We start from the raw sequence: 24,743 nt of genomic DNA, 5'->3' as shown, positions 1-24,743 counted from the left end.
GGAGAGCACAGAGCATTAAAAGATGACGTCACCATGGTAACCTACTGTACATCATCTCGTTCTAAAGGTGAAGAGGGTAAATGAAAATCGGACCTAAAACGTCCCACCGTGAAGTCTGCCCTCAAATGCTATGGAAGAAATCTGCTAGTCTATGTAAAACTCATCATCCAGAAATCTGTGGTGTAATTTCATTCCTGTATTATTAGCCTATACAGTCTTTTTTTTTTTTTTTTTTTTTTACAAATCTCTTTATTCATTTTTTCGGCAGGGATAGTAGAAGGCATAATAGGTAATATCACAGATGTAAACTGCACTTATTTTACATATTCAACATCAAAAGTCAGTGCATAAAGATTCAATAAAATAAAGAGAACACACAAAACATGAAACAAAAACATACAGTCGCAAAATCCCATTCACACTTTCAACCAAGACAGGACAAAAGACAGAGGGAAACACGAGGATGGGAGGGGGAGGGGGGGGGGGGGGAGTCTCTGCTCAGGCTAATTGTTAAGTTTGTTTGTGATCGTGAGCGTGCCGATGTAATCCAGCATGGGCTGCCACGTATTGTGGAAGGATTCCAAGGAACCTCTGAGGGAGAATCTAAGTCTTTCAAGTTTGATACAGTATAGAATTTCGTGAATCCATCTGTTGTGTGATGGGGGAGATGGATGTATCCAATTGAGGAGTATCAATCTCCTTGCTAACAGGGTTGTAAAGGCTATTACTCGTCGTAGATAGGAAGGTAAGTTAGAGATTCCGAAAAGGGCAATAATGGGGTCAGGAACAATTTGCATGTTTAATGCCCTTCCCAAGGTATTAAATATTGCTGTCCAAAACCCTGACAGTTTGGGGCAGGACCAAAACATATGCATGTAATCTGCAGGCGACTGTTTGCATCTATTACATGCATCCGACCTCTCAGGATATATCCTGGCTAGTTTTGCATTTGTGTAGTGGACTCTGTGTAGGATCTTGCATTGCAGAAGTCTATGTCGTGCACAAATAGAAGAAGTATGTACTGAGTCTAAAATCTCATCCCATTGCTCATCAGACATAGTAATCCCGAGGTCCTGGTCCCAAGCGGCCCTTAAGGAGTCAAGACGAGTATAATTGAATTTAGAGATGTCATCGTATATAATCGAAATTAGCCTTTTTTGACCAGAATCCAGCGTCAATATACAGTCTTTTTTAATCGCAATATTGGTTCTGATTTTAATTATGTATATGCTGCTGCAATGGTCTAAAGCAGGGGTTTTCAAAGTGGGTGACGGGGCACCCTGGGGTGTCGTGACGGCAGTCCAGGGGTGCCGCGAGATAATTTGATAATATTTGGAATTTATTTGGACGCTTGAAAAATGTTTTAACTTGAAGTACAAAGTTATTTTCAATCAGTTCTAACCCAAATGGCTATTAATCTCAATGTTTCCCTCGCAACATAATCACTAAAATATCGTCACTGTCGGGCAGAAACCTTGTATCTCCAAGTTTCAAATGTGTACGTCTTTTGGTAAAGCAAAGCCCTGCTTGCTGCTTCATCATACAAGACTGTCGCACAAAACTAGTGAAAACAGACGATCTACAAGCACACAACGCCTCGCAATGCGAGGCGTTGTGTGCTTAGATCTGCTGTTTTCTCTAGTTTAGTACATTTTATAGATGATAAAACGAACGGTTTTGGATATACAAGGTTTCCACCCGACATCGACGATATGCTATAAATATAAGGTGCTGGGAGTGAAAATTATAATGTAGGGACTAGGGGTGCCTCGGACTTAAAACAAATATTTATGGGGTGCCCTGAGACAAAACAGTTTGGGAACCCCTGGTCTAAAGAAGCCAAACAGAAACAAGTGTTATTCTTATGCACCTGCACACACAATTCAAAGACCACAGTGGACTCACCAACAGCTAAAGTTCACTAGTCTGTGCATTTTGTTGTTTAATCAAACCTACAGCCACACAGTTCAGTTATATTGGTTGCAGTGGAATATGAGAGTGGGATTTGCTCGATTTTCACCTGTCAGAGTGTTCTCCACCTCTCTCCACCAGAGCTAACGTCTCTTGGCATAATTTATCCTGGTCAATCTGGCGCTCGTTGAAGGGAGGACGAATGCATAGCGTTCAGTCCATTCCTCTTTGAATGCAGAATTTCAGTGTCCACCTTTCTTTCTTTGACGAACTTTGAACATATGTCATTTTGATTCACTTTGGAAATCTAGTCTTCTGCTGTTGCTAAACTGCTCTCCAGACAAAAAGTGCTGCCTGGCTGCCTCAAAAGTGAAAGTAAAAGTGCAGTCTTCCTCTGTACTGTGAACTCTCATTGACCCCAATAAGTAACGGCTTGTCGGCTCATTGTTGCCATGGAGATGGCAGCCCTTAATAAACATGTTTTGGACTAAAGCAGATCACACACAGAGAAAGAGTCAAACTCACAGTGATGAAGATGGGTTCATCAAACAGGTCCGACGGAGTCTCAAAGAAGTTCATGAAGAATGTCTGTGATACACAGAGAGAAAGAAAATGTATAAACAACATTGAGAAATGTAGGCGTGTGTGTGTGCATGTGTGCGTGTGTGCGTGCGTGCGTGCGTGCGTGCGTGCGTGCGTGCGTGCATGCGTGTGTGTGTGTGTGTGTGTGATGTGTGATGTGTGTGTGTGTGTGAGAGACAGAGACTAGATTTGATTAAGGCATTTGATTATGGCTTCATTGAACAAGGTGAATAGGGAACATGCTCTATAGTGTCATCATTCATCTGACACTTTGATGATAATAACCATAATCCTTTACTACTGTACCTCGTCAAACATAGGGTTGTTTCCCTTCCGGATGCGAGTCCTCTTGGTCTGCCCGGCAACCGTCACCTTGACGACCGGCTTGATGTTGACGCCCGGCAGCTGCCGCCCCTCGATGACCCGCACGCGTACCTGAACACAGAGACACAGAGGCACGCATGCAGCTGTGAAGTCTACAAGACCTCACACCCACAGATATAAAAAGCTAGATACCTCGTCCACCCGCTGCAGTTGATTGGAGCGACCTGTCCAACTTGATAGGCACAAAAGAGGAAGTGTCGAAGGCAGGCTGCCACTCAAAAACAAAAATGACTGGCCAATCACAACGCGTCTTTTCCGGGACTTTTCCATTCAGTTCAAACCAGCTTTATTGGCACGTTTACATGGTCAAATGGTCTCCATTCACTGACAGATTAGACAAGCTGATGCCGGGCACATTGCAGAAAAGCCTTTATGCAACATCCTCAACGTTAGTTATTCAGGTCAGAAGAGAGCTAAAGACTGAAATAATTATCATTGACAAATGTATTTATACAAAAACTGCAAATAGCCTACAAATGAAATGGGACACTGGCAGTCATATTCCAGTCATGTTCCATATTTTAATGGCACTGAAATCATAACACTCCAAGACAGCCACAGGTGTATAATACCAAAGTCACAGAGCAGTATAGCCTATATCTATCATAATGGTGATATTGTAACAGGCCTGGAATTTCATTCATCATTGCTATACTGATTGTTCAATAACAAGTCTCCATCTCTCTACATTGCTAGAGCATTTTCATAGCATTCCAGTTCCAGTTTAATCCAGTCCCAGCTGTTGCGCGACGCAGCTGTTTTTAAGAGCTGTGTACGAAAAGACCCGCCCCCACCTGCCCCTGATTTGCCTACCGACCTTCCGTGTCTGTTACGACACAGAAGAATTCCAAGCCTGTCAATCAAAAATGCCCACCAAGGCGAGACGGGTACCAGAGAGCCGGAAGAGGCGTCTACCTTTTTATGTCTGTGCTCACACCTGCCTGAACACAGAGACACAGAGGCACGCAGGGCAGCTGTGAAGTGGGAAGTGGTTCTGGAGAACCACTTGAATGATGGACCAGACCAGGGGTGGGCAACATCGATGATGGAGAGGGCCACTATATTTTCACACTCACTCTGTATTTTAACTTTTTTCGTTTCGTAAATTAATGACCTACTTCATCATTTTATGTCAGACAAAAGTAGCACAAATAGCTGATCTGACAAGCCCAAAATGCTACGCATTCTGATACAATTATATCACCATACGTATCACCATATATAGCCTCGATTTTGATTCATTGCTGGCCAAATGAATCAATCATTCTTATGAAAGATTTAGGCTATTTTTCTCATGTGTTGGCATGAAACTAACAATGCAACACTTTGAGAATCGGAATCGGACACAGACAAACCCTTCACAATTGTAGCCTGTATAGGTAATGAATCCCTAAGTGCAAAATTAAACTGTACATTCCTTTGCTGTGATACTGGAGGGAGCAAAGCTCCAACATCTGGCTTTGTCCGGGCACCAAAACATGTCCAGGTTCTGGAGCATCTGGCCTACATCTTGGCACAAAGCGCTCAAAGTTGGTTGTGCGCCCAGGCATCAGAGGCATGTATGCCAATCACGATCAAGGATAGCATTTTCATCACTATGACATCACAACAATGACATCATATATTAGTATTTATTGACCGGTTCCCCAAAAATATCCTGGCTCTTAAAGGAGCCAGAAACCCTGCCTCTTTATTTATTTTATGGATTTCAGAACATGAAATGATTTCTAAAATGTAGGCGTGGTTATCTGCTGTTGCGGGGGGAGGGGGCGGAGTAATGCGTGCATATCGTTCTGAAAGTGTAGCCACAGAGAGAAGCTGTCCGCACTTGTGCATTTGCATTTCGGAAACAAATTTTAAAACCAGCCATTGGAGGTGTAAAAAGTATAAAGATTCGGCAACTCCATATAACCAGTTAAAATGTGCAAGTATTTTACAAACAAGCTGTCTGAGCTTTTATCCATGGTTAACTTTCTCCAGCTCTGAACTGTACCGCGGACAACCGGATCAGAATGGACGCTAGCGCTGTTTGCTATTTTCTGTGTGTGTGCCGTGTGTGCTGTGTGTGTGTGTGTGTGTGTGTGTGTGTGTGTGTGTGTGTGTGTGTGTGTGTGTGTGTGTGTCTGTGTGTGCGCGCGCGCACGCGTGCGCGTGTGTGTGTGTGACAGTGTGCGCACACACACAACGTTCACATGCACAGAACGAGCTTGTAGATCGGCTATTTTTACTTTTACTTGAGTACACGTTGAATTCCGGATGTTTGAGTGGTTCTACATTACAGTATTGATACTTTACTCAAGTAAAACATTTGAGTATATTTTCCACCACGACAAGCTGTCTGCCGCAGCAGCCCAAAGCCAGCGTTTCTGTCACGGTGTGTCTGCTCGGAACGAGACAACAAGCCATGGCTAAAATACTCAAATTGAATATATTCCGACTAAAACAATTGAAAATACTACCCTAAAGTCTAACTAGAGTCCAACTTGTGAAAGAGAACCTGGAAACAGAGAGCCACTACAGTGTAGTGACTACACAGACAGAGTGACTACGGGTGCTTCCATCAGTTCTAGGGGTGTAACGATATAGTAACTGTATCGAAATATCGTTTTTAACTTAAAAAATCGAAGTATACCGAAATGAAAACAGCTAAAATCGAATCGTATCGTTTTATTTTGTATCGTATCGAATCGGCAGTGCAAAGAATCGATTGTATCGATACTACCTACTTGTGCATTGTATTTAGCATTTTTAAGAAGAAAAAATGAAAAGGAGGGGTTTAATTACTTTTCCTTTCCATATAGCTACACTGGTCTATCGATAAATGTGTGTAATCTCTGGGTTCATGTCATGGTGCAGGTTTGTCAATATACAATGTCCATGTATTTGGCAGATAATCATTGTTTACTATTTATATCCATAATAATACATGTTTCCCTTAAAAACCTGCACTATCCACACATTTCACACAGATTTAATTTCTTTGCTAAATAGTTACTATATCGATTTGAAATCATTGAATCGAATCGTATCGTATCACCACGAATGAACCAATATCGTCCATGTATCGTACCGTCAACCATGTATCGTGATATGTATCGAATCGCTATTAAAAAGTATCGTTACACCCCTAATCAGTTCCATGGGTGTTTCTCTCTGGTCAGAAACGCAAACAGTGAAACCACGCCCCCCCTTGATACTAATCTATAAAACAAACGTTAATATTGATTAGATAAGCCACGTCACGCCGAGCTAATGGAATGCAGAGAGAAAATATTTAATGAGTGGCAACTGAAACTGAAAATACACAGAAATAGCTACAGAAACAGAAGAAAGCTCTGAATCCTCAAGCCTATGGGAAAATGTAACCATATCATTGCTCCCCATCACAAGTGACTAATTTATATAATATATATTTATAGAAAAAGTGATTTTGGGTTTCATATCCCTTTAAGTGTGGCCTACATCTGGCCTACTTTTGGCTACATCTTTGTTTGTTTGTTTGTATATCCAGCATCACATTGGCCAAGCTTCGTGTGACGCTTAATAGAATTAACTCATAAATAGCACCGCTCCTTTCACACCATTTATTTTCTATAATTAACACTTTTGACAGCAAAGCACTGCCTCCATCTCCCCTCACATCCATTCATAATGTCCATCTCACTCTTCTCCTTCTATCCACCCATCCACCCATCAGTCTGTCCTCTCTTCCATTCCCTGCATCTTTACCTGCAGATCCTGAGCCTTGTTGGGCAGCGGCCTGGCCTGGCTGCTGCTGCTGCTGGCCCCTCCTCGCCTCCTCTTCTTCAGCCCCGCCGTGGCGTTGTAGGAGGGGGGCCGGGGGTGTTTGGGGGCCTGGGCGGTGGGCGACTCGTGGCCCGCGGGGCCCTGGGGGCCCACCACCATCACCATGGAGCTGCGGTCGTCCGGACCCTCATGCTCCTCCGTCGTCTCCAGCATCAGCATGCTCTCCGTGTCGTCCTCTCCCATCGTGTCTAAAGAGATCACTGGGAGAGAGACACAGAGAGAGACAGAGACAGAGAGAGAGAGAGAGAGAGAGAGAGATGAGTGAAAGATAGGAGACATACAGTAGGAGGGGTGAAATACTGTAGCAGCGTCTCTGCAAATGGTACTTGCACTGAAAAAGCCCCCTCGCCTCCTCTGATTAATGTGCTGCTTGGACGCATCTGACTATCAGCTGAGTTCGTGAACTATAGAGAAACCCTTCGATTGTGTTAAAAAAAAGTACTACATTCTTTTTACTTAAATAAAAAGTATCAGTTGACTTGAGTATAAAAGTATTTTCATCAAAATGTACTCAAAGTGACAAAAGTAAAAAGTAGGCTACCCGTCTCGCAAACTGTCCCATTTCACAGGTTTCAAATGTATAAAGATCCGGGGAAAACAGCAGATCTACAAGCTCACAATGGGTCACATCGCGGCACGTTGTGAGCTTGTTGATCGACTATTTTTGAATGGCCGAAATACAGTACAGTATATAGGGATAATGTACCGTATGTTTTGTAATAATAATCAAAATCTACAAAGTAACTAGTAACTAATCATGTTTTCTAATAATTGTAGTGGAGTAAAAGTATAGCTGTCTCTTGAGATGTAGAGGAGTAGAAGTAAATGGTAAATGGTGCATTTATACTGTAAAGCGCAAGCTTTATCCAAGGCGCTTTACAGAGATTGTGCATTACATTCACCCATTCACACACACATTATTCATACACTGATGGCAGAGGAAACCATGCAAGGCACCAACCTGCATGCTCACCGAGAGCAACTAAGGGTTCAGAGTCTTGCTCAAGGACTCTTCGACACTAACTCTGGGGGAGCCCGGGATCAAACTGGGAACCCTCCGTGTTCTAATGACGGTTTCTCTAACCCTGAGCCACTGCTGAAGGACGTAGAAGTAAAAGCACTGAATATTGGAAATACTCCAGTGAATAAATGATATTGTAAAGATCTTACTTGTGATGGTGTCCAGTTCCACATTGGGGTTGGTGTGCTGCTGGGGCTCTGGCATGGGAGGGGGCTGGTAGATAGGAGCTGATCCTGGGGGAGGTATGTAGGAAACCTGCAGGCTCAGTGTGGCCTAGTGGAGGAAGGCAGACATAACACACAGTATACTGTCAGTGATTTCGGTACAAGGGTATTGTGGAGGAATTCAGATCAATCAATAACCAATGAGAAAATGAGGAGACAAGACAATGTATTAGGTGGTGGTGGTCAAGTTTATGTACATGATATCATGGTCAGAAATACATTAGCACTCAAGTCAGTTGTAAGGTACTGTAGTTCTGCCAAGAAGAATGGTCAGACACTATAGTTATCCTGTGTGGCTTCAAGGCCTCTGGGACGAGCTGTACCATAACATGATAGGCTTTGCCAAAACAATAGCCACTGAGGCCTACTACTAGTGAAGGCCTCTGGACTCCTAACTTTCAAGTATCAGTATCATTTTGTTTCATAAAGAACTAGATATTAAGCACTAATGACGTCACACATAAGCAATCGTGATAATATAATATCTTCTACAGTGTGATGATGCACTGTGGGTGAGAGAGGTTGGGGGTTCGAATCCTTAAGAGGGCCTGCCTTGCTCAATGGCACATAGAAAGCAGGTATTGAGGGGTTTTACAATCTGCTTGTTGAACCTCACAGCCGTCTGTTATTAGCTCTAGTCTGGGGGACACAATTGCAAACTTCAATCAATCAATCAATCAATCAATCAATCAATCAATCAATCAATCAATCAATCAATCAATCAATTCTATTGCGGCAGGTACTGTAGAGATCACTCTAATCAAAACATCGACATTGAACGTTGAAGGAATGAATACAATGTTTTCTGCCTTCCTGAACGGGTCCGGAAACTAGGGGAAACGAGCACACACACAAAGAGAAAGTGTGTAGTTACTGTAAAATAAACAGTCTCTTGTGTGTGTGTGTGTGTGTGTGTGTGTGTGTGTGTGTGTGTGTGTGTGTGTGTGTGTGTGTGTGTGTGTGTGTGTGTGTGGGTGTGTGTGTGTGTGTGTACGTGCGTGCGCGCGTTTGTGCGTGCGTGCGTGCATGTAACATCAATCAGGTTGGGTCTGACATGGAGAGGAAGACGATGTTTTGGGTTCAGGAAACGATGATGAAGGGAAACGGGCCAATGTTTCATCTACTGAAGAAAACACAACTCTATACTGTACGACGTGAGGAACGTGTGTGTGTGTGTGTGTGTGTGTGTGTGTGTGTGTGTGTGTGTGTGTGTGTGTGTGTGTGTGTGTGTGTGTGTGTGTACACCAAGGATGTGCCAAGGGACAGATCAAGAGCATCTATTTCAGCAGAGTTGGGAGAGGGGGAGAAGATAGATATAGAAAGAGAGATTAAAAGAAAGAGAGAAGGATGCACAAGACAGACAGACAGACAGACAGACAGACAGACAGACAGACAGACAGACAGACAGACAGACAGACAGACAGACAGACAGACAGACAGACGCTATGTACTGCAAGTGACTCAAACAGGAAACAGTGACTGATGATGAGTTGTCTGTGTTTCTTAGAACAAAAAATACAGGCATATAAAAAATATAATCTATGTGTGCATGTGTGCCTGTGTTTGCGTGTATGTGTGTGTGTGTGTGTGTGTGTGTGTGTGTGTGTGTGTGTGTGTGTGTGTGTGTGTGTGTGTGTGTGTGTGTGTGTGTTTGTGTGTGTGTGTGTGTGCGCGTGTGTGCGCGCGCGTGTGTGTGTGTGTGTGTGTGTTGTGTGTGTCAAGGGACACACCAAGAGCTATTTAAGTAGAGCTGGGCGTGGGAATGGGGTGGGGTGGGGGTTTGCAGAATGATAGAAATAGAGAGTGTGTGTGTGTGTGTGTGTGTGTGTGCGTGCGTGCGTGCGTGCGTGCGTGCGTGCGTGTGTGCGTGCGTGCGTGCGTGCGTGCGTGCGTGCGTCTCACCCCGATATTATTCCTCTTGGAGTCCAACAGAGAGACAGTGAAGGACGCAGCCAGGTTGGGAGCGTTGAGTACATCCCTGAGAGAGATCCTGCTGTCTCCCAGGAGCCTACACATGCGCAAACAGACAAACACTCATTTTAGTGTTAAAAGTAAAACGTTAATTGCTCAATTGATGGAGAGATATTGTGAAAAGTGTCGGACTTGCGACAGAGAGCCAGGATATGGGAACAACAAATGTAATCAAAGAAATCATTTAGATTGGTTCTCTAATTTGAAAGCGGATTGGAGCGGCATAGAGGAGAGCACTGAAGTCTGACATAATTTACACATCGCGTTTTTTTTCCTCATTCTGAATTCCCATAGACTTCTTGTGTATATGGCGTCAAATAAGAACTGTGTTCCAAACATGAACAAATGATCCTGGCGGTTTGACACATATGGATATGAAGAATCAACTGACGACGAGAAAACGTTAAAATGTTATCGCCGCCGAATGAGTTCACCAGAGACAGACTGTATCAAATATGAGGGACTGACTATCGTAAACTATACAGAGCCAACCTCCCTGACAATATCACAGAGAAAAGTTTGTTTATTATTGGACCACAATGCTTATAGAGCATCGCAGCGGAAGTGGATTGCCTGGGGTCACTTTCACTTTCACCATTCATTTTCGCCATAGACTTTTACAAAAACATTTATAACAATTATGTTAAGCCTCGAACCAAGCCATCCAGGATGGAGGTGAATCATGACCATATAACCTTTTTTTCTATGAAAAGAACATTTTGAAAATCGCTAAATAAAGGGTAGTTATTAAATGTAGTATATCAAATAATGTAATATTAAAATATGTTTTCACATAGGATCAAAGGTTGTATGATCATGATTCACCTCCATCCTGGATGGCTTGGTTCGAGGCTTAACATAATTGTTATAAATATTTTTGTAAAAGTCTATGGCGAAAATGAATGGTGAAAGTGAAAGTGACCCCAGGCATCCACTTCCGCTGCGATGCTCTATATGAGACGATTTCAAGATGACCCAATGTTATTCGTCTTGGCGCGGAACTTCAGCGACCCAGGGGATGGACGAGTGATGTCAGGGGTTTGGTATTCTATAGGTAAGTAAAACACTATAGAACACCAACAGCGTTAATTGGAGTGTGATTGTGTGTACTGGCCGGCCATAATAGCCTGTGTCCAATCACACATGTACTGTAGTACGTGTGCAGCACATTGTGTTCTAGGAGATCCCAATCCAATCATCTCCAGGAAAAGAATGGTTCCCGTTGAGCACCGGGGGACACATTCCCTGGATTCCATCCCTCCTGAGGGTCTATTGTGCGGGTTTCATAATGTGATTATTCTAGCAGCTCACTTTCTGTTCATATAAACAACACTTCAGCAATTACTGGAGAGCAGCCCAGTCTAATACTGGTGACAGTCGTATAGCTGCTGTGTGTGTGTGTGTGTGTGTGTGTGTGTGTGTGTGTGTGTGTGTGTGTGTGTGTGTGTGTGTGTGTGTGTGTGTGTGTGTGTGTGTGTGTGTGTGCACGTGTGGTGTGCACGTGTGGTGTGCATGTTTGAATGTGATCACAAGTATGTGTCAAGTATGCGTGTGTGCATGTGTACACTTGTGTGTGTGTACAAATGAGTGCTTGAACAAGCACGCCCATGTGTATGTGTGTGCAAGCGACAAATTAAGAAGACCACACTGAATGAATTATGTGAATGTAAGTCTGAATGAATGGATGTTAAAGTCCAATGAACAAACAACTGAAGAATAACAAACAACTGGAGAGTTTGTCTTTAAATGTCTTGATGAATTGAATAATATTTCCCATGATGCAATAAGCGGGCATGCATCGGCTTGGGACGCAACAATAACCTGATTCATGTTTCTATAAGTCAAGATCACCATTTTGCTTTAAACACAGCGATAGTGGCTCACCGATAAGTAAAAGCTGTAGTTTAGACATTCACAGACATTCACAGACTTAAACAACTCCAACTGATCCAAAATGGTGCGGCACAACTGGTCATGACTGACAAAATTCTCACGTCTCCCCCCTTCTCCGCTTCCTCCACTGGCTCCCGGTTGCGGCCCGCACTGAATACAAAACACTGATGCTGACCTTCAAAGCAACCAAAGGTACGGCTCCTCCATACCTCCAAAACCTGATGAACTCCTACAACCCCACCTGCTCACTTAGATCAGCCAACACAGGGATGCTGACAGAACCCTCGCTAAAAACCCAGGACAAAAATCCACTTGTCCTAGAGAATTTGCCCTCCTGGCCCCCAAACTGTGGAATAAACTCCCTGTCGCACTAAGAACTACAGACTCACTCCCTAGCTTCTGCCGTGGACTGAAGGCTCACCTCTTCAGACTCCACCTAAACCCATAGCACTACTCTAACACTCCCCTTCCCTCGACCACACATGAACCTATGTTTTGTTTTTGTTATTCTAGAGTGATATTCCTATGCATTTGTTGTATTGGTGTTGATGTACTGACATATTATCTTGCTTATTATATTGTATTACCTGCTTATTGTAATTTGCTTTGGATTAAAAGTGTCTGCTAAATGCCTAAATTGTAAATTGTAAACAGTTTCATACTGTAGCCTACTTTCTCCTTTCTCTACAGTATGAAACTCTCCCTCTACACCAAAAGTCATTACCGAAATGAGCTCAGATTGCCGATTTAGGCAGAATGAGTGAGAGACTAAGGATGGTGAGTCAGTGAAACCAACTTTATCATGTCACTTTGCACGCCCCAAATTGTACTTATCCCCCCCCCCCCCCCCCCCTTCTCTCTCTCTCTGGCTTCATCCTCTCCTTCCCCAGTCATGTTTCATGCTGTTGACGGAACATACCAAAAATAAACATCAAAGGAGGCATTTTATTTGTCCTCTCTCTCTCATTACCACTGTTCCATTGGACGGTCCAGAGTCCATCCTCCCCTCCAATTCCCAGTTCACAGTGGAACAGTCCCGTCCCCTTATCTTGCTTCCCGTTTTCTGACCTATCGGAAACAACGGTCAGTATTCCCCCTGCTCTGACTGACTGGCCTGGCCTGGCAGGCCGTGATGCTGTTGCTATTCTGGGACGAGAGGGAAGGAAGGCACGGTCCTTCAAGACATGGCTGGAATCCCAGGCCTGCTTTCAATCAGAAGTACTTCATAATGTTAAAACATGTATTTATATCGCAGTGTACTAACTGTGGTAGTCGGCGGCACATAGAGGTTAAGGTCAGACTTACAAGAATGCACTGCGAGTGTGCGTTTGCATGTGCATTTGCGAGTGTGTGCGTGTGTTCCTACAATGTGCATGTAACAGTAGCCTACACACCTTGAGTGTACTGTTGAAATCTACTGTACATGGTATCTTCTGTCAATCATGCACACGACACACGCACACACACACACACACACACACACACACACACACACACACACACACACACACACACACACACACACACACACACACACACACAGTCAGCTAGGCTACCTGTTTCTCCCCATCTTCTCATGGTCTTTGACCACGCAGTGAAGCTCAGCTCCTGAGTCCAGAGGAATCCCTTTGAGATCCCACTCAAACCCCTGCAACAGAGAAAAACACCATTAAACATACATTATAATGCAAACTTTTCTACCTCAACATTATAGCTCCAAGTTAGATCAATTGTCAACATTGTAATGGCTCGGGGTCACGGTGGAACAGTTGGTAGCGCTGTCGCCTCACAGCAAGAAGGTCCTGGGTTCGATTCCCGCCGGGGGACGCTGTGGGCGCTGGGAGCGTGTTCTCTCCTCCATGTCATCAGCGCCCACACCCTAGGTGGGGTTTGCAAAAGGGCCTTTCTGTGTGGAATTTGCATGTTCCCCCCGTGTCTCCTAGGGTAAATACCCTCACAAAAACATGCAGTAATCCTGGTTTATATACCGCCTCCCCCTGGCCAGCCGGGGCTCCCCAGGCGTGGCAGAGGGAGAGCACAACACAGGATTACAGCTTAGGCAATTGGCACTGGGCGAAAAAATGGTTTACAAAATCGTGGGATAAAAAGAATGCAAGTGCCAGTGTTGATTTCGCGGATGAAAACTACTATCAAAACTAAATAATAAACTAAGCTATGATTACTGAAACTAAGACTAAATATATTGACAATTTCGTCAACAAATAAAAAAACTATACTAAAATGGGACTAGTGGAGAAGAAATCCTGTAGAACTAAAAGACACATTTAGTCGACAAAATTGACTATTTAGTTGACTAAAACTAGACTAAAACTAAAATATTTCAGTTATGACTAAAACGTAATTACATTTTAATCAAAAGACTATTGACAAAAGACAAAACAAAATCTGAATTTGCTGTCAAAATCAACACTGCTGAATTCATGTTCTGCCACGTTGTTTTGTACAGTTGAACAGTTATGGGCATACAGTGGAAGTAACGACATCACAAGCAGAGAGAACATTACTGGCGTTGATGAGAGATGATAGATGAGGTTTCATCCAAACATTCCTAGCAACACACTGTTGCTAGGAGACGAGGAAAACCCCTTGGTCGCATCCAGTCGGACTCGGGTATCAGTTGATTAATAACATCACATGATACAGTAAACAACAGTACAATTATGTTATGTTTATGACTACTGACTACCCAGGGGTACAGTTGCCGTCTTAGAAACATGGAGGGTTCCCATGCAGTTCGATCCCGGGCTCCCACAGAGTTAGTGTCAAAGAGTCCTTGAGCAAGACGCTGAACCACTAGTTGCTCCCGATTTATTATTACCAGTAAGACTCCCTAATCGGGAGATAAGCGACCGTTGGTCGCTTATCTCCACAAATAGGCCAAAAGTTTGTTTTACCAATTATCAAGACATACAGGCAGTTGACAGTTTGCCATGGTTACTCATTGAAGTTGAATCTCCATATATGGAGATAACCAACGCATCACACTAAGTCTGACCTCACCAGCCCATATTTGGGCATGAGCAACTTATGTCTCCATATATGGAGATATGATGACATCACACAGTCCTCAGCCGATGATGTGGCGTGATGTCATACAATACACAAACGAGCCCTACAGTATAAAGGGGCAATTCTTGCCAGGAAAGAAGCATTTCTTCGACTCAGACCTTATCGCCAGGGTTGGCTTATAGCAGCTGTCGGTAGGACCATATATGGATTCTGTTAGTGTGGATCTCCTAACAGGGCATCATCTGGAATACAATCCCTTTTATGCCCATATATGGAGATCCCTAACAGAATCCCTTTCATGCCCATATATGGAGATCCCTAACAGAATCCCTTTTATGCCCATACATGGAGATCCCTAACAGCATCCCTTTTATGCCCATACATGGAGATCACTAACAGCTAACAGAATCCCTTTTATGCCCATATATGGAGATCCCTAACAGAATCCCTTTTATGCCCATATATGGAGATCCCTAACAGAATCCCTTTTATGCCCATATATGGAGATCCCTAACAGAATCCCTTTTATGCCCATATATGGAGATCCCTAACAGAATCCCTTTTATGCCCATATATGGAGATCCCTAACAGAATCCCTTGTATGCCCATATATGGAGATCCCTAACAGAATCCCTTTTATGCCCATATATGGAGATCCCTAACAGAATCCCTTTTATGCCCATATATTATGGAGAAATCCCTGCTCTGAGTATCTGACATCAGTGTGATGTCACCTGTTTATGCCCATACATGGAGATCCCTGCTCTGCGTATCTGGTTGCTATGGTAAACAGTTGGTTGCTAGGGTAAAAAAACATGGTTGCTATGGTAAACAGTTGGTTGCTAGGGTAAACAGTTGGTTGCTAGGGTAAAACCATGGTTGCTAAGGTGGTTGCTAACGTACACTAACAGACCAGCAACAACAGACTGTTGCCACAGCAACGTACACAAAGGTTTGTGTACACATGTGGTGTGATGTCATACTGATGCGGAGATATGAGCAGGGCAAAGGTGTGACGTGTGACGTGTGACCGACCGACCGACCGACCGACCGACGGACGGCTGGTGGAGGTTTTCATAGTAAACTGCTCCCTGACGGTCGCAATTATTACCAGTAAGACTCCCTAATCGGGAGATAAGCGACCGTTGGTCGCTTATCTCCACAAATATCACAACCTCCACCTCTCACGTCATACGGGTAGCCATAGTTACACCTGGAATGTTGAATCTCCATATATGGAGATAACCTACGCATCACACAAAGTCTGACCTCACCAGCCCATACTTGGGCATGGACGACTTATATCTCCATATACGGAGATGGCCATATATGGAGATACGACCAGTAAGACTCCCTAATCGGGAGACTCGCTTATCTCCACAAATATCACAACCTCCACCTCTCACGTCATACGGGTAGCCATAGTTACACCTGGAATGTTGAATCTCCATATATGGAGATAACCTACGCATCACACAAAGTCTGACCTCACCAGCCCATACTTGGGCATGGACGACTTATATCTCCATATACGGAGATGGCCATATATGGAGATACGATGACATCACAGAGTCCACAGCTGATGATGTGGCGTGATGTCATACAATACACAAACAAGCCCTATATAAAGGGGCAATTCTCACCAGGGAAGAGAGCATTGCCTGGAATGTTGAATCTCCATATATGGAGATAACCTACGCATCACACAAAGTCTGACCTCACCAGCCCATACTTGGGCATGGACGACTTATATCTCCATATACGGAGATGGCCATATATGGAGATACGATGACATCACAGAGTCCACAGCTGATGATGTGGCGTGATGTCATACAATAAACAAACAAGCCCTATATACTGATGCGATACGATGACATCACAGAGTCCACAGCTGATGATGTGGCGTGATGTCATACAATAAACAAACAAGCCCTATATACTGATGCGGAGATATGAGCAGGGCAAAGGTGTGACGTGTGACGTGTGACCGACCGACCGACCGACGGACGGACGGCCGGTGGAGGTTTTCATAGTAAACTGCTCCCTGACGGTCGCAATTATTTTTAACCAGTAAGACTCCCTAATCGGGAGATAAGCGACCGTTGGTCGCTTATCTCCACAAATATCACAACCTCCACCTCTCACGTCATACGGGTAGCCATAGTTAAACCTGGAATGTTGAATCTCCATATATGGAGATAACCTACGCATCACACAAAGTCTGACCTCACCAGCCCATACTTGGGCATGGACGACTTATATCTCCATATACGGATATGGCCATATATGGAGATACGATGACATCACAGAGTCCACAGCTGATGATGTGGCGTCATGTCATACAATACACAAACAAGCCCTATATAAAGGGGCAATTCTCACCAGGGAAGAGAGCATTGCCTGGAATGTTGAATCTCCATATATGGAGATAACCTACGCATCACACAAAGTCTGACCTCACCAGCCCATACTTGGGCATGGACGACTTATATCTCCATATACGGAGATGGCCATATATGGAGATACGATGACATCACAGAGTCCACAGCTGATGATGTGGCGTGATGTCATACAATAAACAAACAAGCCCTATATACTGATGCGATACGATGACATCACAGAGTCCACAGCTGATGATGTGGCGTGATGTCATACAATAAACAAACAAGCCCTATATACTGATTGCGACCGTCAGGGAGCAGTTTACTATGAAAACCTCCACCGGCCGTCCGTCCGTCCGTCGGTCGGTCGGTCGGTCGGTCACACGTCACACGTCACACCTTTGCCCTGCTCATATCTCCGCATCAGTATATAGGGCTTGTTTGTTTATTGTATGACATCACGCCACATCATCTGATGTGATGTCATACAATAAACAAACAAGCCCTATATACTGATGCGGAGATATGAGCAGGGCAAAGGTGTGACGTGTGACGGAGATATGAGCAGGGCAAAGGTGTGACGTGTGACGTGTGACCGACCGACCGACCGACCGACGGACGGACGGACGGCCGGTGGAGGTTTTCATAGTAAACTGCTCCCTGACGGTCGCAATCAAACAACTTAAAACCTGTCTGGGGTGTTCGCAAAAGCCTGAGTAGACGATACATACAGTAGATGACCCCCTTTTTCATTTTTTTATATGCCTTTAAGTTGACACTTGGCTTTTCATTTTATTTCATGGCAACATAAGTCCATATTGTTGCGACCTTAGATCGCAGTTTAGTATGTGAACAGCTTGACCGTATCTCTGTCTGTCTGTCTGTCTGTATAACGCCTGACACTGTGGTTCCCCTGACACATCACTGTGACTTCATCACTCGAACAGAATGCCTTTGCCGCTCTGACATCACACCATGACTTCACTGTGATGTCAGGGGAACCACACTAACAGAATCCCTTTTATGCCCATACATAGAGATCCCTGATGTCATCAATATTAAATTAAGCCCACATCTAACAGGACTTCATATGATATCATATTCATATGGATGCCACATCGGCCACATACCACACTAACAGAATCCATATATGGCCAAGACAGATGCCCAAGACAGACCATATTGTGTGGCTGGTTCTGTATGGGCATAAGGGATTGTATGTATGATGTCAGATGTCATAGACATCATAGGACTTTCACATAACGAATAGCTGAGTAAGCATGTTTGGGCTCTCACAGCATATCTCCATATACAGTACATGGATCTCCATATGTGGGTACCAGGGGTCTCCATAAATGGGTAACTGGTCCGATATACATCACTGTCCAGATGGCCAAGACATGGCGCATGTCGCCCTGAGGCGTCTTACTAGTTATAGTACTGAAGGTTATTGTATTGAAGGTTGTGTTAGTATGTATGCGATAAGGTCTTGCTGCGCGGTCATTATGGCGTATATGGACACGACGGGCTGATAATTCCCAGAGGCGGAGCCGAGGGGAATTATCAACCCGTCATGTCCATATACACCATAATGACCAAGCAGCAAGACCTTATAGCACTTATTACCTGGCTAATAAATACAATTAATAATTTGACTCGAAACTAAAAACAAAATGAAGTATTTCCTTGTTTACAGACGGCTGAAAGTGTTCCACAAGTGTTGCACTGGGCGTCCTCCCACGGGTCGCCTTGGAAAACAAGGAAGTGCTGATCAAATAAATCCATTTTCTGTTACTACGTTGTCTATTTCTCGCCTCAAATGTTTTTAAAAACATTCTTGAGAGCAACGTTTGGTTGTAAATGACGCTGTGTTTACATGTTTACATGGCTGACATGTTGGATACGGTACTAAATTCACACAGTGCATCCTTACTGCAGCAGGTGTTCTGAGTCTTTGATGAGGCAGCAGTGAATTATAGAGCGGAGCAGTCATTATACGCCTATAATTCACAGCTGATTTCAGCGCTCGACCAATCAGAATCAAGCATTCAACCAAGCCCGGTAATATAGATGTGTATTAGATGGCATACCTCATTCCACACAGGGTTGGGATTGTTCTTGATCACCTTGGTCTTCTTCTTTGTGCCTGAAAACAACAGAGAAACATCAAACATAAGGTTCATGAACACTCTATTCTGATAGTATTCATTGCTATAGAGCAGCGGTTTTCACTTTTCAACCCTATTCATATCAAGGTCCATTATTCATTCAGCATTTGAGCCACGGACCACCATTTGATGAGATTTAGCCTCTCAGACCCAAAACCTGGAATATTTTGTTATCGTTTTGTCCACAATTCAATGCTGTATTGACGTGGTACCATAGGAGAGATAACCGGCAAATGTCATCAAAATAACAATTCTTCTACAGTCTCTAAATGTGTAGACTTATTGTAAACTAAGTAAAACAGACGGTTTAAAAATAACCAATAATGAAACGAAATGGACCCATTTGGATTCATTTTACGCTCCACGGTTAAAATATCTATAAGGATCCATTTGGTTACCAACTCTCTTCATTTAGCTGGGGACCACCTGGAACCCCCTCAAGGATCACGGGTGGTCCCCGGACCAATGGTTGTGAACCACTGCTATAGTTTTTTGTTCATTTATCAGCTTCATGTTTATATAGTGTTCCAATTCCCATGCTTATTTCTTTGTGCCATCACTAACGATATCACTTGTTAGATCTGCATCCTGAGTTCACTATCCTGATTGGATAAAATTGGTATCCTGACCTGAAAATACATTATATTTTTAATAAAGAGCTGGAAAGACAGAGACTCCTGTTACCGAACAAACGCTCTATAGTAATGAGCAGAATATAGCGCTATTTAAACACTTGTTTTAACCAAAGAAAATCACTTACCCTACCTTTAACTTAAATGTATCAATAATTCATCCATTTCTGTCAATATGTTTTTGTTTGTCTGTTTACAAGCGACCAACTTCGCAAAGTCAGATTCCTTATTGGCAAAAAAAAAAAAAAAACACAAAAAAGATGTCTGACTCTGTCAATCAATGCACCTGATACATGCGTTATCATATCCTTGGGATGGGACTGTTATCAATATTGTCATACCTTAGCCAAGGCTCAGTAGTCAGACTACCAACTACCAGGAGCTGGGTAGTCCCAATAATATCAGCCTTGGTCTTGTCATTGCAATGCGCATGCGCCAACACACGAGGGGAAAAAAAGAAGTCACGCTGGGATTCGAGACTACAGGGTTGGGGATTCTAGCCATGCGTTCTTACTGAGGACGCTACTGAGATGGATGCGCTGCTCCGACATTTTTATTTAGAATTAGGTTTAGCCATAGTTTTACTGAGGTTAAGGTTAGGGTTAGAGTTAGGTTTAGGGTTAGGCATAGTATTTTTCACCGCCGCGTCGCGTTCCTTTACCGAGTCATGTGTAAAACCAAGCAAAAAAAAGAAAGTCCGCCAGCTGCCTGGTTAGCTCAGTCGGTAGCGACGGGAGCGACCAGTACATTGTTCCTGTGAACGCGCGTTGGCGCATGCGCATTGCAATGACAAGGCTATGGGCGATAACGGATCTACCAGCTCCTGGTAGTTGGTAGTCCGACTACTGAGCCTTGGCCAAGGCATGACAGGGGTGATAACAGACCCATCCCAAGGGAGGATAACACGGAAATCGGCTGATCTATCAATGACGCTCAATGCGTCATGCAAGCTTTTAGCCATTATGGGCTAATACTCCCTCCAGAATATGGATGTCTGTCTGGGTTCAGGTGGTTCATCACTGGCCACAGCCTTAAAGGGCTTCACATGCATGCCCACAAAGTTAACAAAGGAAACAAACAACCCCCATGGCCTTTGACCCCTCAATCAGCCAAGGAAAAACACCAGACAGGAAAAGAAAAGGAAGAAAGCTCAGGAAGGATAGGACCCCCTTCCAGGTCAGACAGAGGGGGGATAGGTAGTGAGAGGCAAAACAAACTCAAGACACTGCAGTTAAATGTCTTGTTGTTTTACCCATAAATTAACACCTTGCTTCGTTATACAAGAATGATGGGCAAGTGAATGTACACCACTTACCCCCACCCCAACAACGCTTAACCACCACTGTCATGGACGACTTAAGTCGTCAAACTGCTTTTTCAGTGGTTTAGGCTTGATGCTGCTCTCCTGTGAATGACCCCAGGACTACAAATCCCAGAATACAGACAGAGATGTCGTAATCCCCCCAAAATGCCCACAATCAATTCCAGGTTAGTGGTTGTGATTCCTCAAATCCCCTTTTCAATTGTAACCAGTCATTACATACAGCAACGTTAGCTTAGCTCATGTGAATATTTTGTGGTTACAGTGAGAAAACACTACAAAGGCTAATAATGTAATTTCCTCTTCAAAGCACATAAAACAGAGCGCAGTGCAATAGCATTAAACGTTTCTCCACATATTTACCAGAAACAGGGGAGAATAGTGTATGAAACAAGATCTCTTCTCTCATTCAAAGCCAAGGCTTGTATCATAACAGACTCAACTGGAAGGGATGAGCAATCGATCTCAGAGTAGGTCATTACAGGCATTACTAGCCGATTCTCTTCATATGATGTTCATGATCCTTGATCAATATAGGGGGAAAATGAAGGAAAGGGGGGCACTGGGAAAACCACACACACTCTCTTACACACACACACACACACACACACACACACACACACACACACACACACACACACACACAAACACACACCCCTCCATAGTTGATCCTTGTTGAAAAAAACATTGCTGAAAAAGGGCCCTCATGCTCAGCATATCCCTGAAGAATGAAGGTAAAACAAAGTGCAACAAACACGAACACAATAATACAAATATATAGACTGCACTCTGTTGTGCTAACTCACTCATAGCCAAATATGGCCTACTAGAGCGCATGCACCAGAGTGATCTGTGCTGTATAGCCTATACTTTATGTACAGTATGTGGCTCAGCTGTCTGTGGGTATGTGGGCATGTGACGACATTTATTGGTTGGTGGTGACGTCACCGAGAACGCCACTCCCTCATTGGCCAAGCCCTGAGGTCACATACATAAAGACAGCAGTGCACTTGGCACCGCCACCGATCACCCTATGCGCTTTGCTAATCATGCTACTGCCATGATATGGCAGCGCTCCACTTCCCATCTCCCCTCAGTTTTGATTGTTTGGCTGATTAAAGTGATGATTAAAGTGACAGTGATATGTGTTTTGTGTTCATGTTGACATATATTCTTTTGCTTTTATTGTTTTGACCCTGCTCTGTACCCCACTTTGGTCAATTTTGTTTTTGTCAATTTGTTTTTGTTTTAAATGTGCTTCATAAATAAGGTTTGATTTGATTATGATAAGCTGTGTTTTTGAGCGGTGCTACGACTCCTACATCTGGCTTTGTCTGTATGTATGAAGGACCATGTATGTATGTCCTTCCCACACTTGGCTCATTGGCCAAGCTTTGCGGCAATGAAATTAACTCAAATGGCAGGTGAGTCAGTAGGATGGGGAGGAATGGTATCAATTGGCATAACGACTAAAGTGGTGAGAAAATGGGATAAAAAGCTAAAAATGATATATATATATATATACACACACACACACACACACACACACACACACACACACACACACACACACACACACACACACACACACACACACACACACACACACACACACAATATATATAATACATTACAATATGCAATTAGTCTTGCATAGCCAGGGCCCACGAGTTCAAAACTTGTAATCCTGGATCAGATTTGTAATTTGGGGCAGTTCATAAAAAAAAATAAAAAAAAATCATCAAGCGTCCCACTAGCCAATCATAGCGAAGCTTGGCCAACGGGCGCACAACAGACTTTGAATTGTACAAAGATGTAGGCCATATCTATGCCAAATTTAGGCCACACTTCAGTTCACTATAACTCTGGACATTTTACACAACAAACTTTGAGCCGTTTTACTTAAACCCTGGACAAGCTCCAGGACATTTTTGAACATGCATGTTTTCCCCCCGGCTTTTGACCGGACAAAGCCAGATGTTGGAGCTATATAGCTCCTGTTCCAGGAGAACCGCTCAAAAGTAAATGGTGGTGCATTTATAAACCGCCTTCTTTATCCAAGGCGCTTCACAATGTGCACTTCACCCATTCACACACATATGGTGGAGGAAACCATGCAAGGCAGCCATATACTGTAGCACAAAACAACATATCATGTGACACAACACCAAGATGATACATGAGGTCCCCACCACACACACACAAAAAATAACAACATCCGAGATAGTTTGTTAAGTGCTGCAATGGCTGAGGGGACAAAGCTCCCCATATAAAACGAACCAATGCCAACTACAATATTACATTTTGAGCCTGAGATGGAGGTCCACACATCATTTTGTGGGTCCTTGACATGATAAAGTTTGATAATCAACGTCATAGACGACTGACGTCACAGATGATTTTTGTCACATTTTGGCCTCATGGAGTCCAAGATCCATTTGATTTGTGGACTCGCTGACAGCGAGCATACTCTTGTCATATTGTTTCTTTTTCTGGTGCCAATTTGTCAGTTCCCACCTGATGTTGTGTGGAAGTCTCGACTGGTTCAGACCAAACTGAATTACTGCTAGCTTGCATAATGTCTTCAGAAAGGGACTCAAGTCTAAGATGTGTAGGTGATTGTTCGTGCTGGTCCCCCCAAAGACGATGACACAATCTCCCACAATGCAACAGTACATCCTAGAACGCGGGCCCTTCCCCAGGGGCTCAACCCTCTTCCAAGCGAAGGTCTTTGGATTGCACTTCCACAGATCATTGAAGGCCCGGTGCTTCGAGTTGGTGCCGCCATATATGTACAGCTCTCCCTTGTAGGCAAAGGCTGCATGACACTCACGTCCTTCTGGGAGAAGCTGTGGAGAAGGAGTTGTAGGCCTACTCAGCCACTTGTTGTTCCTTGTGTCAAACACCTGAAGCCCATGGCCCCCGAAGACAAACATCTTTGTCCCGATGGGAGTGGCAGAGTGGTATTCTGAAGAAGACAGTGTAGTACCTCTGGTCTTAATTAAAGTCCACACCATTGAGGTGGTGTCCAACTTGTGGATGCCATCAGTGTATGTCACCTGGGTGCATCCTCCGTATACATACATGAACTTCCCAAAGGCACAAGCTGAGTGACGCCACCTTGCCTCCGGAACAGTCCCAGAATTCTTGGGTTTGAACCATCTGTGGGTGTCGACATTAAACGCATAAAGCACGTTGCAGTATTTCCTTGTGTCAGTATAGCCCCCCCAGATGTAGACAGCATCTTCAATGAGCACGGCTGTGTGGCCATACCGCCTGCAGGGAACATCGAGGGAACCTTCTCCTCTACCGTTTGTCACTCGCAACGTCGTCCAGAGCAAAGACACTGTGTGTAAGACGTGCACACCCATCTGATACATGTTACCCACACAGTACCCTTCAAAGGAGTATACCTTGA

The 24,743-nt window shown here is 43.8% G+C and overlaps 1 protein-coding gene across 1 annotated transcript in view; it reads right to left on the bottom strand.

Annotated features, from left to right (window-relative positions):
• dysf (dysferlin, limb girdle muscular dystrophy 2B (autosomal recessive)) overlaps positions 1–24,743 on the bottom strand; it is a gene marked incomplete at its 5' end in the record, with an annotated part of 194,227 nt that overhangs the window by 144,158 nt on the left and 25,326 nt on the right. Inside the window, 7 exons of the mRNA XM_080741975.1 lie at positions 2,437–2,499; positions 2,800–2,928; positions 6,607–6,884; positions 7,855–7,978; positions 9,832–9,937; positions 13,350–13,441; positions 19,295–19,350. Coding sequence (XP_080598101.1) covers positions 2,437–2,499; positions 2,800–2,928; positions 6,607–6,884; positions 7,855–7,978; positions 9,832–9,937; positions 13,350–13,441; positions 19,295–19,350 — 848 coding nt within the window. The remainder of the gene's footprint in view (positions 1–2,436; positions 2,500–2,799; positions 2,929–6,606; positions 6,885–7,854; positions 7,979–9,831; positions 9,938–13,349; positions 13,442–19,294; positions 19,351–24,743) is intronic.

This window comes from Nannobrachium achirus (genome assembly GCF_963921795.1).
Source record: "Nannobrachium achirus genome assembly, chromosome: 14".
NCBI classification, from domain to species: domain Eukaryota; kingdom Metazoa; phylum Chordata; class Actinopteri; order Myctophiformes; family Myctophidae; genus Nannobrachium; species Nannobrachium achirus.
This window is presented reverse-complemented; position numbering and strand designations above follow the sequence as displayed.